The sequence below is a fragment of the Pristiophorus japonicus genome, chromosome 6, assembly GCF_044704955.1.
Source record: "Pristiophorus japonicus isolate sPriJap1 chromosome 6, sPriJap1.hap1, whole genome shotgun sequence".
Classification (NCBI taxonomy): domain Eukaryota; kingdom Metazoa; phylum Chordata; class Chondrichthyes; family Pristiophoridae; genus Pristiophorus; species Pristiophorus japonicus.
In genome coordinates, this window is record NC_091982.1 from 244,839,025 (window position 1) to 244,852,356 (window position 13,332).

General features: G+C 49.8%; 1 protein-coding gene across 1 annotated transcript in view; it reads right to left on the minus strand.

Annotated features, from left to right (window-relative positions):
• Positions 1–5,621: 5,621 nt before the first annotated feature.
• The window catches only part of LOC139265436 (growth hormone secretagogue receptor type 1-like), a 46,681-nt gene continuing 38,970 nt past the window's right edge, over positions 5,622–13,332 (minus strand). Inside the window, exon 2 of the mRNA XM_070882442.1 lies at positions 5,622–5,926. Within this exon, the coding sequence (XP_070738543.1) occupies positions 5,622–5,926 (305 nt within the window). The remainder of the gene's footprint in view (positions 5,927–13,332) is intronic.

Genomic DNA, 13,332 nt, shown 5'->3' on the forward strand with positions numbered 1-13,332 from the left:
AGTTTAGGAGTGTGGATCTCACTCCCCCCTAACGCGAATCCTCGCTCAACTCTCGAGTTTGTTTAAAGGCTGTGATGTGATCAATCACTCCTGTCCCGTAAACAAAATGTCTTGCTTGTAAAACCAAAACTCCAAAAGACCGTAATAATTCATGGCTGTTGTAGAGCGTCATTGGCTCACAGCAACACGTGACGTGTCATTCATAGATTTCCATCGTGGCTCAGTGGGCAGCATGCTCTCCCCGAAGTCAGAAGGCTGTGGATTTAAGTCCCACTCCAGGGACTTGAGCACATAAATCCAGGCTGACACTCCAGTGCAGTGCTGAGGGAGTGCTGCACTGTCGGTGGTACTGTCTTTCTGAAGACACATTAAACTGTCTGCCTTCTCAGGTGGATGTAAAAGATCCCATGACACTATTTCGAAGGCACTATCCCCCCCGCTGTCGAGGGCCAATATTTGTCCCTCAACCAACATCACTAAAAAACAGATGATCTGGTCATTATCACATCGCTGTTTGTGGGAGCTTGCTGTGCGCAAATTGGCTGCCGCATTTCCTGCATTACAACAGTGTGTACACTTCCAAAATACTTCATTGGCTGTGAAGCGCTTTGGGAGGTCCTGAGGTCGTGAAAGGCGCTATATAAATGCACATTCTTTCTTTTGGTCAGTAGGTGACTGAGCATTACTGTCCCAGGTGTGATGCTCAGTCTGGGCTGGGTCAGCTGATATTAGCTGGGGTCGCAGGGGGGTCACAACAATTAGCCTCAGCACCCATGGGTGGGGGAGGAGGGGCAAAATTATATCACCAGTCTCAAAATGGAGAGTGACCAGTTGGTCAAGGTTCGAGAGGGCAATCATGGCAACACTGTCCCCAAACAAGATTCAGGAACGGAGGGGAGGAATAGGTCAGTTAAATTAAATAACACTGGTGGTAGTGCTGAGAAATGCTAGATGTGGATTGGCATTCTCCTTAAAAAGAAGACTTTTGGCTGCTTATATAAGCAGGAAGTTCTCCTCCATACTCCATGTTTACAATATCCTCCCCTTCCGCCATAAACGTCCAAACTGACCGAAATCAGCCTCTCGTATCCTCTCCCGCATCGATTCCTGCTCACATATCCTCCATTCTCGCTGAGCCCCACGCATTGAATTTCAAATCCTTGCTCTCTTCCTGGTTGCCCTCTGAAACCACATCCTACCCTATAATCCTCCTCCAGCTGTAAAGGGAGAAAGAACTTGCATTTCTACAGGACCTTTCGTGACCTCAGGACATCCCAAAGTGCTTTGCAGCCAACGAAGTACTTCCTGAAGTGAGGTCACTGTTGTAATGTGTGGAAACGCGGCAGCCTAATTGCTCACAGCAAGCTCCCACAAACTGCAATGTGATCATGGCCAAATAATCTGCTTTAGAGATGTTGGCTGAGGGATACATGTTGGCCCCAGGATACCGGGATAACTCCCTTGCTCTTCTTCGGAATAGCGGCCATGGGATCTTTTACATTCACCTGAGGGGGCAGACGGGGCCTCGATTTCAAGTCTCATCCAAAAGACGGCACCTCCGACATTCGGCACTGCACTGGAGTGTCGGCCGAGATAAATGTTGACTTCCTCAGTGCTGCACTGAAGCATCAGCCTAGATTCTGAACCCATGACCGTCTGACTCAGAGGGCCCTTTCATTATATCAAGTGCTCAGAGGCTTGCGATTCAGAGCAGTTCAAATTGCGGATGGTAAGAAGCATTTGGAAAAGCTAAAGTGAAAGGATATATTGGCCTTGGAAGGTGTGCAGTGCAGATTCACCAGAATGTTACCAGGACTTGAAGGGCCAGATTATGAGCAGAGGTTGCATAAACTAGGCCTGTACCCCCTGGAATATAGAAGGTTAAGGGTGGATTTGATTGAAGTGTTTAGGATTTTGAAAGGAATTGATGGAGTAGATAGAGAAAAGCTCCTTCCCGCTTGGGGAGTTTAGGACAAGGGGACACAGCCTTAAAATCAGAGCCAGGCCATTCATAGGAAACACTTCTTCACACAAAGGGCGGTAAAAGTGTGGAACTCTCTCCCACATAAAGCAGTAGATGCTGCGGCTCAATTAATAATTTTAACTCTGAGATCGATAGATTTTTCCCAGACAAGGGTATAAAAGGACATGGAGCCACAGCGGGGGTTACGATACAGATCAGCCACGATCCCACAGAAAGGCGGAACAGGCTCGAGTGCCTGAATGGCCTCGTCCTGTTCCTATGAAAGACAAACAGATGTCTTGCAGACTGAAAGATTATTCTCGTGATCCAGTGCTCCCAGACAGAGCTTCTCACCATCGACTCTTGCTTGGCTCCCGGGTTCAGCAACATTGAAAACCCAGAGTCACTGGAGCAGAGCAGGTTAAGGGAAATATAATAAATAGAGAGAAACTATTTCCTCTGGCCTGCGGAGTCCAGAACAAGCGGGCATAACTTTAAAATTAGAGACAGGTCGTTCAGGGGTGATGTCAGGAAGCGCTACTTCAACCAAACCTATAAACCACTATCTACAAGGCACAAGTCAGTGATGGAATACTCTCCAGTTGCCTGGATGAGTGCAGCTCCAACAACACTCGAGAAGCTCGACACCATCCAGGACAAAGCAGCCCGCTTGATTGGCCCCCCATCCACCACCTTAAACATTCACTCCCTCCACCACCGGCGCACCGTGGCTGCAGTGTGTACCATCTACAAGATGCACTGCAGCAACTCGTTAAGGCTTCTTTGGCAGCACCTCCCAAACTTGCGACCTCTACCACCTAGAGGGACAAGGGCAGCAGGCGCATGGGAACACCATCACCTCTAAGTTCCCTTCTAAGTCACACACCATCCTGACTTAGAAATATATCGGCTGTTCCTTCATCGTTACTGGGTCAAAATCCTGGAATTCCCTCCCTAACAGCATTGTGGGAGCACCTTCACCACACGGACTGCAGCGGTTCAAGAAGGCGGCTCACTACCACCTTCTCAAGGGCAATTAGGAATGGGCAATAAATGCCAGCGATGCTCACATCCCATGAACGAATGAGAAACAAAAGGTAGTGGAAATCTGGAAACGCTCTCCCAAAAAGTTGTTGAGGCTGGGGGTCAATTGAAAATTTCAGAACTGAAATTGATAGATTTTTCTTAATGAAGGGTAATAAGGGTTACAGAACCAAGGCAGCTGGATGGATTTAAGATACAGATCAGCCCTGATCGAATTGAATGGTGGAACAGGTCTGAAGAGGCTGAATGGCTTCCTCCTGTTTTAAGTGTTTGAAATTGTGAAAGGGTTTGAGAGGGCAAATAGTGACAGATTATCTTCATTGCAGGAGAAATTGGTAATGGAGGAGGATCTTAGGAACAGGAGTAGGACAATCAGCCCCTCGAGCCTGGTCCGCCATTCCATGCAGGGTGATTTGTCACTGGGGGAGGATTGGGCACTGGGTGGGGGTGGGATAATGGCACTGGGGAGGGATCGGCACTGGGGGGGATGGCACTGGGGGGTTAGCACTGGGTGGGGGGGAGGCACTGGGGGTGGCATGGGGGGGCACGGGGGTGGCACTGGGAGGGGGTGGCACTGGGCGTGTTTGGCACTGGGGGGTTGGCACTGGGGGGGTTGGCATGGGGGTGATGGCCCTGGGGGGGTTTGGTACTGGGAGGATGGCACTGGGGGGTTGGCACTGGGGAGTTGGCACTGGGGGTGATGGCCCTGGGGGGTTTGATACTGGGAGGATGGCACTGGGGGGTTGGCACTGGGGGTTTGGCACTGGGGGGGTTTGGCACTGAGGGGTTGACACTGGGGGGCGGTTGGCATTGGGGGTGGCACTGGGGAGGGGTTGGCACTGGTGGTGTTTGGCACTGGGGGGGATTTGGCCTGGGGGGGTTGGCATGGGTGGATGGCACGGGGGGGATTTGGCACTGGGGGGGTTGGCATGGGGGGGATGGAACTGAGGGGGTGGCACTGGGGGGTGGCACTAGCGCAGATACTATGGACCAATTTGCCCTTTTCTTGTGCTATCATTATATAACATCCAACATCGATGAACAACAAAACAAAATAAGAAACCTGGGGAAACATTTGATGCTAAAAGGGTGAAATTACCAATGCGGGTGATGGATCACAAAACTTTCATGGGTTTTCAGCAGGTTCTGGTCAACAAATGGGTATTGAGAGTTATTAGAAATGCACCAAGCGAATACTGGGGATAGTGGCTCGATGGACCTGTGGTTCCCCAAGCTGGGGGTTCCTGTCTGGGTCTGTTGGAGACTCATTGATAGAGATTGATCTGCGATTATCAACAACTCATTATCGTTGTGTCATGCGACTAGCAGGAACGGAGAAGGCCAACTCGATGGACCTCGGCCTTTCCTCGTCTCCTGTTTCCGATGTTCTCCTGCCTGAAACTGGTTTGAGTTTGTTTTCTTGCAACAACAAAAAATAAAACGATGGCCTGTCGAGACGCTTTCCCCACCCAATGCGGCCGGTGAAATCGAAGGTTATTTACAACGTTCTGAGTAGGTTATGATAGCCCCGTGGACTCTGTATGATTCTATAATAAACCCAACTGGTTCACTAATGTCCGTCAGAGATCCGCCACCACCCCTACCTGCTCTGGGCCTCCATGTGACTCCATTCCCATACCACATGGTTGAATTTTAATGCCCCCGACGGCAACTTGAGATGGGCATTAACTACGAGCTTGCCGGCATCGCCCAAATCCCAAGAACAACTGTATATGTGCATCACAGTAGCCTGCAATTATCTCACAGCGAGTTTAATTGACCAGTTGTCTGGGTCCTGACATAAACTCACATGTTTCAGAATCGCGGCTGAAATATTTACATGCTTGCATCAGAAAATGCAGCCTGACAATTTTCAGAGCGTCGTGATCTGCGGTCGGTGCCGGCAAGGTGAAAGGGGATGCCGAGGTCCTCAGAATCACGTGTCTTGTTCTGTTTGTGTTGTTGTTGTTGTTGTTGCCAACGGCTTGTGGCAAGTTCATACTCCTCGTCGCCGGGGCAACGCCCCTCCAGCCCATGCGACACGTGGCCAATGCACTCTTAGTCCAACCCACCTTAGAATCATAGAAATTTACAGCATGGAAGGAGGCCATTTCAGCCCATCGTGTCCGCGTCGGCCGACAAAGTGCTATCCAGCCTAATCCCACTTTCCAGCTCTTGGTCCGTAGTGGCCCTGCAGGTTACGGCACTTCAAGTGCACATCCAAGTATTTTTAAAATGTGGTGAGAGTTCCTGCCTCCACCACCCTTTCAGGCAGTGAGTTCCAGACCCCCACCACCCTCTGGGTGAAGAAATTTCCCCTCAAATCCACACTAGCCCTCCCCCCAATTACTTTAAATCTGTGTCCCCTGGTTGTTGACCCCTCTGCCAAGGGAAACAGATCCTTCCTTTCCACTCTATCCAGGCCCCTCTTAATTTTATACACCTCAATCAGGTCTCCCCTCAGCCTCCTCTGTTCCAAAGAAAACAGATCCAGCATCTCCAGTCTTTCCTCACAGCCAAAATTCTCCAGTCCCGGCAACATTCCTGCCTTCAGCCCGTCGTGCACGGCTGTGAACAAACATCATGACCTTAACATCTTGGTCGCCGTGCAGCATCAAGTGCTTATGCTGGACTCTGTCCAGGCCGGCGAGCTCTCGCTCTTGACCATCGACGGAGTTCTCCGAGGCACCTTCTTGACATGGAACAGCTTGAAGGCGGCCACCCGGTACTTCCTGGACATGATGTTGTAGAGGATGGGGTTGATGGCAGCGCTCAGGTAGAAGAGGACCATGGAGACCAGGTTGCAGTCCTGGCTGATCTGGGACATCTCGGCGGTCCCCACCTCGGAGGATTTGGAGAAGAGGTAACGCCCGACATGGAACGGCAGCCAGCACAGCACGAAAGCAAAGACCACGACCGCTGGAAGAGAGAGAGGGGGAGAGAGAGAGAGAGAGGGAGGAAGAGAGATTAGTCAGATGTCGCAAAGGCTTAACGGTTCTGAAACTGGTACAAGTGGCTTTCTGAAACATTGCTTTTATACAAGGTTAGTAACTGGAAGAGAAAATTTGGTGACAAATTATGGGATATGGTAGTCGAGCGATGATGGTTTCATTGCTGTTTGTGGGAGCTTGCTGTGCGTATATTGGCTGCCATGTTTCCCACATTACAACAGCAGCTATGCTTCAGAAGTGCACTATTGGTTGTAAAGCACTTTGAGACGTCCTGAGGTCATGAATGCATGTTTGTTCATTCGTAGTGGTTCTGGAGAGGGCTCTGTACCCTTCCCCCCATCCCACCCCCACCACCCCCCAAATCCATCCCCTTCTAGCCCATTGTTGTAGGTAGAACCAGACTGTTCACAACCTCGGCCTCCTATTGGACCCTGAGCTGAGCTTCCGACCCCCTATCCTCTCCAGCACCAAGATCGCCTACTTCCACTCACGTCACTCCGCCCCTGCATCAGCCCATCTGATGCTGAATCCCTCATTCATGTCTCTGTCCCCTCCAGACCGTTCTCCTGGCCGGCCTCCGATTCCACCACCCCCGCCGAAAACTTCAGCTCATCCAAAACTGTCTGTATCCCGTTCACCCATCACCCCAGTGCTAGCACTGCTCCCAGCCCTACCTCAAATTTAAACTTCTCATCCTTGTGTGCAAATCCTCCAGGGCCTCCCCCTCCCCCCCCTCCCTATCTCTGTAACCTCCTCCAGCCCTACAACCCTCCGAGATCTCTGCGCTTCTCCAATTCTGCCCTCTTGCACATCCTCAGCTCCCTTCGTTCCGCCATTGGCGACCGTACCTTCAGCTGCCTGGGCCCCCAACTCTGGAAACCGTCACCTCTCCGACTCCCTTTTTTTTTCCTTAGAGACCTTCCCTAATTCCCAGCACCATGACCAGGCCTTTAGCCATCCCTCCTGATAGCTCATTGTTTGGATGGAGTTTGATTTTGTTGTTTGATTATGATTCTGTAAAGCGCCGAGGAACATTCTGTTCAACGTTGAGTGACCGATGTAAATGCAAATTATTGATTATTGATGTAGTAGCCGAGAGTCATGATCAAGGGAACAGGAGGAGGCCATTCAGCCCCTCGAGCCTGTTCCGCCATTCCATTCGATCGCGACTGATCTGTATCTTAACTCCATCTACCCGCCTTGGTTCCGTGACCCTGAATACCCAACAAAATTCTATCGATCTCGGTCTTGAAGGTTCTCGTTGACCCCAAGCCTCTACAACTGTTTGGGGGAGAACGTTTCAGATTTCCACTGCCCTTTGTGTGTGAAAAGGTGCTCCTTGATTTCACACCTAAACGTCCTGGCTCTAATTTTATGGCGACGCCCCAGCCTTATTGGAAGGGATGAAGTGGGGTCTCCCTTTCAGAGAACAGGGGCGCTGTAGATCAGCCACGATCTTGTTGAATGGCAGAGCAGGCTCGAGGGGCCGAATGGCCGACTCCTGCTCCTGTTTCTGATGTAACGCTTGATCATTCTATGGACGACCCTTTGTCAAGGACGGGTGAACTCCCCGTGCATGGCGGGAAGCCAGTGGCGGGCCTTCCCTTCGTGACTGCCCCCACCCTCCACCAATCCCGCAAGGGGTGGGCCCCCAGAATCTCTGCCTCCACCTCCAATTCGTCCGACAAGCGGCCTTTTTCTTTAAATCCCCTGCGAGCACATCCTGATCAGCAGCTCTGGCTTAGGCAACGTTGCTGACGTAACTCTTCATTCCGCGAGGCCCACCCAGATCGGGAATGCCTCCGGAATGCTTTTAACTGGAACAAGCGAGTAAACACAGCATCTTACAGAAAAAAAAACCCAATGTTTGAGATTTATTCCAGGATATCTCATGGATGGAAAGGTTTGGGAAGAAAAATAGTATTTTTAGCATAAAGTGCACACTTGGGTACGATTTCATCTTCAGCACTCTGTACGCAGTGCCAGGAATTTTGACATAACCCCAGTGATTTTGCCACTAAAATTCATAAATAATAGATGAGATCAAGTGTGTGGCCGTTTTATGCACTCCCAGCGCAAGCACATAAGAATTAGGAGCAGGAGTAGGCCATACGGCCCCTCGAGCCTGCTCCGTCATTCAATAAGATCATGGCTGATCCGATCATGGACTCAGCTCCACTTCCCCGCCCGCTCCCCATAACCCCTTATTCCCTTATCGTTTAAGAAACTGTCTATTTCTGTCTTAAATTTATTCAATGTCCCAGCTTCCACTGCTCTCTGAGGCAGCAAATTCCACAGATTTACAACTCCCTGAGAGAAGAAATTTCTCCTCAGCTCAGTTTTAAATGGGCGGCCCCTTATTCTAAGATCATGACCTCTAGTTCTAGTTTCCCCCATCAGTAGAAACATCTTCTCTGCATCCACCTTGTCAAGCCCCCTCATAATCTTATATGTTTCGATAAGATCACCTCTCATTCTTCTGAATTCCAATGAGTAGAGGCCCAACCTACTCAACCTTTCCTCATAAGTCAACCCCCTCATCTCCGGAATCAACCTAGTGAACCTTCTCTGAACTGCCTCCAAAGCAAGTATATCCTTTCGTAAATATGGAAACTAAAATTGCATGTAAATATGGAAACCAAAAGAGCCACTGCACTCAGAGGGCCAGATGTGAACACTTACCCCAGGGGTTGTGAGGGATCCTTCTATGCTCCCCCTCTCACTCCCCCTGCTGGGGGCTGCCCTCACTCACAATAGCAACTTGCATTTATATAGCGCCTTCAACATAGCAAGACATCCCAAGGCGCTTCATAGGAGCGATTGTCAAACAAGATTTGACACTGAGCTACACGAAGAGATATTAGGACAGATCACCATTGGTCAAAGAGATACGTTCTAAGCAGTGGCTTAAAGGACGAGAGAGAGGTAGAGAGGCGGAGAGGTTTAGGGAGGGAATTCCAGAGCTTAGGGTCCAGGCAGCTGAAGGCACGGCCGTCAATGGTGGAGCAATGTGCTTGAGTGCGTGTGTGTGTGTGTGTGTGTGTGTGTGTGTGTGTGTGTGAGTGTGTGTGTGTCAGACTGTGAGTGAGTGTGTGTGAAAGTGTGTGCGTGGATGTGAGTGTGTGCGAATGTGAGTACGTGTGTGTGAGTGTCTATGTAAGTTTATATGTGTCTGAGAGTGTGTGTGTGTGTGAGTGTGAGTGTGTTTGAGAGTGTGTGTGTCTGCGAGTGTGTGTGAGTATGAGTATGTGTGTGTGAGAGATGAGTATGTGTGCGTGTGTGAGTGTGTCTCTGAATGTGTGTGTGAGTGAATGTGTTTGTGTGAGTGTGTGTGTGTGTGTGTGTGAGAGAGTGTGAGTGCGTGTGTATGTGAGTGTGTGTGTGAGAGTGTGTATTTGGGTGTGAGTGTGAGAGTGTGTGTGTGACAGTGTGTGTGTGAGAGTGTGTGTGTGAGAGTGTGTGTGAGTGTGTGGAGTGTGTGTCTGAATGTGTGTGTGTGTGTGTGCGTGTGTGTGTGTGCGTGTGAGAGTGTATGTATCTGTGTGAGTGTGTGTGTGAGTGTGTGTGTGCGTGGATGAGTGTGTGTGTGTACATTAGAGTATGTGCGTATGTGCATGTGTGTGTCAATGAGAGCATATGTGTGTGTGTGTGTGTGCGTGAGTGTGTATTTGTGAGTGATTGCGTCTGTGTGAGTGGTGTGTGTGTGTGTGAGTGTGCGTGCTTGTGAGTTTGAGTGTGCGTGTGTGTGGGTGAGTGTGTATGTGTGAGTGTGTGTGTGGGTGAGTGTTTGTATGAGTGTGTGTATGTGTGTGTGTGTGTGAGTGCAAGTTTGTGTGAGTGTGAGTGGGTGTGTGTGTATCAGTGTTTGAGTGGGTGTATGTGAGTGTATATGTGAGTGAGCGTGAGTGAGTGTGAGTGTGTGTGTATGCGAATGTGCATGTGTGTGTGTATGTGTGTGTGTGTGCGGGAGCATGAGTGTATGTGTATGTGTATTTGTGAGTGTGTGTGTGAGAGCATGAGTGTATGTGTATGTGTATTTGTGAGTGTGTGTGTGAGAGAGTGTGTGTGTGAGAGTGTGTGGAAATGTGTGTGAGTGTGTGTGGAAGTGTGTGTGAGCATGTGTGTGTTTGTGTGAGTGTGTGTGTTTATGAGTGTGTGTGTGGATGTGCATGAGAGTGCGAGTGAGAGTGTGTGTGTGAGATTGTGTGTGTGTGTTTGTGTGAGGTTGTGTATATGTGAGAGTGTGAGTGCACGTGTGTGTGAATTTGTGTGTGTGTGTTAGTGCATGTGTGTGTGACAATGTGAGAGTGTGAGAGTGTATTTGAGTATGACTGTGTGAGTGAGTCTGTGAGTGTATGTGTGTGATTGTGTCTGTGTGATTGTGTCTGTGTGAGCTGGTGAGTGTGTATGTGAGTGTGCATGTGTGAGTGTGAGTGGTTGTGTGTGTGTGTGTGTGTGTGTGTGTTTGAGTGTGTGTGTGTGAGTGTGTATGTGAGAGTGTGTGTGAGTGAGAGTGTGTATGTGTGAGTTTCTCTGCATATGTGTGATTGAGTGTGTGAGTGTGTGCATTTGAGGGTGAGTGTGTGTGTGAGTATGTGTGTGTGAGTGTGCGTGCGTGAGTGTATGTGTGTATGACTGTGTGTGCGTGAGTGTATGTGTGTGTATGTGTGTTTGAGTGCGTGTATGTTAGTGTATACGTGTGTGGATGAGTGGAACTGGAGTGGAAGTAAACTACAGAACCAGTGGGAAGCTGTTTAACCTTCGCCATCTCCAGGCTAGTTCCAAGACCACCCCAACCTCTGTCGTCGAGCTACAGTACGCGGACGACGCCTGCGTCTGCGCACATTCAGAGGCTGAACTCCAGGACATAGTTGCTGTATTTACTGAGGCGTATGAAAGCCTGGGCCTTACGCGAAACATCCGTAAGACAAAGGTCCTCCACAGGCCTGTCCTCACCGCACAGCACTGCCCCCCAGTCATCAAGATCCACCGCGCGGCCCTGGACAACGTGGACCATTTCCCATACCTTGGGAGCCTTTTATCAACAAAAGCAGGCATTGATGAGGATATTCAACATGGCCTCCAGTGCGCCAGCGCAGCCTTCGGCCGCCTGAGGAAAAGAGTGTTCAAAGACCAGGCCCTCAAATCTACCACCAAGCTCATGGTCTACAGGGCTGTAGTAATACCCGCCCTCCTGTATGGATCTGAGGCATGTACCATGTGCAGTAGACACCTCAAGTCGCTGGAGAAATACCAACAACGATGCCTCCGCAAGATCCTACAATACCCCTGGGAGGACAGACGCACCAACATCAGTGTCCTTTCCTGGTGCCTGAAGTGGAGTTCCTGGGGAGAAAAATCGCGGCGGACGGCATCAGGCCCACCGATTCAAAGACGGAGACAATCAACTACGCACCGAGACCACAGAACGTGATGGAGCTGCGGTTGTTTCGAGGACCCCTGAACTACTTTGCTAACTTCTTACCGGGTCTTAGTACATTGTTCGAACCCCTGCACTCTTTACTGTGCAAAGGAGTTGAATCTTTATGGGGTAAAAGCCAAGAAAATGTCTTTGAGAAAGAGAGGAAGCTGTTATGTTCAAACAAATTGCTTGTGTTGTACGATCCATGTAAGCGTTTGGTACTAGCATGTGATGCGTCATCATATGGTGTCGGGTGTGTATTGCAACCAGCTAATAATTTCTGGAAACTGCAATTGGTTACTTATGCATTCAGGAGTTTGTCTAAGGCTAAGAGGGCCTACAGTATGATCGAAAAAGAAGCGTTAGCGTGTGTTTACGGGGTAAAGAAAATGCATCAATATCTGTTTGGGCTCAAATTTGAATTGGAAACTGACCATAAGCTGCTTATATCCCTCTTTTCTGAAAGCAAGGGGATAAATACGAATTCATCGGCCCGCATCCAGAGATGGGCACTCACGTTGTCCGCATACAACTAAGCTATCCGCCACAGGCCAGGCACAGAAAACTGTGCCGATGCTCTCAGTAGGCTGCCATTGCCCACCATAGGGGTGGAGATGGCACAGCCTGCAGATTTAGTTATGGTAATGGAAACATTCGAGAGTGAGCAATCACCTGTTACCGCCTGACAGCTTAGAACCTGGACGAGCCAGAACCCTTTACTGTCCTTAGTAAAAAACGATGTGCTCCACGGGAGTTGGTGTAGTGTCCCGTTAGAGATGCAGGAAGAAATAAAGCCATACCAGCGGCACAGAGATGAAATGTCGATACAGGCAGACTACCTCCTGTGGGGAAATCGGGTAGTGGTGCCAAAAAAGGACAGAGACACTTTCATCAGTGATCTCCACAGTACTCACCCAGGCATCGTAATGATGAAAGCGATAGCCAGATCCCACATGTGGTGGCCCGGTATTGATGCGGACTTAGAGTCCTGCGTGCACAAATGTAACACATGTTCCCAGTTAAGCAATGCACCCAGGGAGGCTCCAGTAAGTTTATGGTCCTGGCCCTCCAAACCGTGGTTCAGGGTCCATGTCGACTATGCAGGCCCATTCTTGGGAAAAATATTCTTAGTGGTTGTAGATGCGTACTCCAAATGGATTGAATGTGTGATAATGCCGGCTAGCACGTCCGCTGCCACCACTGAAAGTGAGTGACAATGGGCTGTGCTTTACCAGTGTTGAGTACCAGGAGTTCATGAACCACAATGGGATCAAACATGTATGATCTGCTCCGTTCAAACCAGCGTCCAACGGTCAGGCAGAACGAGCAGTTCAAACAATCAAGCAGAGCTTGAAGAGGGTAACTGAAGGCTCACTGCAGACTCGCCTATCCCGAGTCCTGCTTAGTTACCACACAAGACCCCACTCACTCACTAGGGTCCCTCCCGCTGAACTGCTCATGAAAAGGGCACTTAAGTCAAGGCTCTCACTAGTCCACCCTGATCTACATGAACAGGTAGAGAGCAGGCAGCTGCAACAGAATACATATTATGATCGCGCGAAATTGAGATAAATTATCCTGTATTTGTGCTGAACTATGGACAAGGTCCCAAGTGGCTTCCTGGCACTGTCTTGGCCAAAGAGGGGAGTTTGTGGTCAAACTCTCAAATGGACTCACCTGCAGGAAACACTTGGACCAAACCAAACTCAGATTCACGGACTATCCGGAACAACCCACAATAGACTCTACCTTTTTCGACCCCCCAACACACACACAAATGGCAACCGACCCAGCGGTTGACCACGAAGCAGAACCCATCACCTGCAGCAGCCCAGCAGGACTCACCACCCCCAGCAGCCCAGCAAGGCCAGCTGTGCAGCAGCCCAGCGAGGGCCCAACAAATGACTCACCAAAACCAGCATTTGCACCGAGACAATCAACCAGGGAAAGGA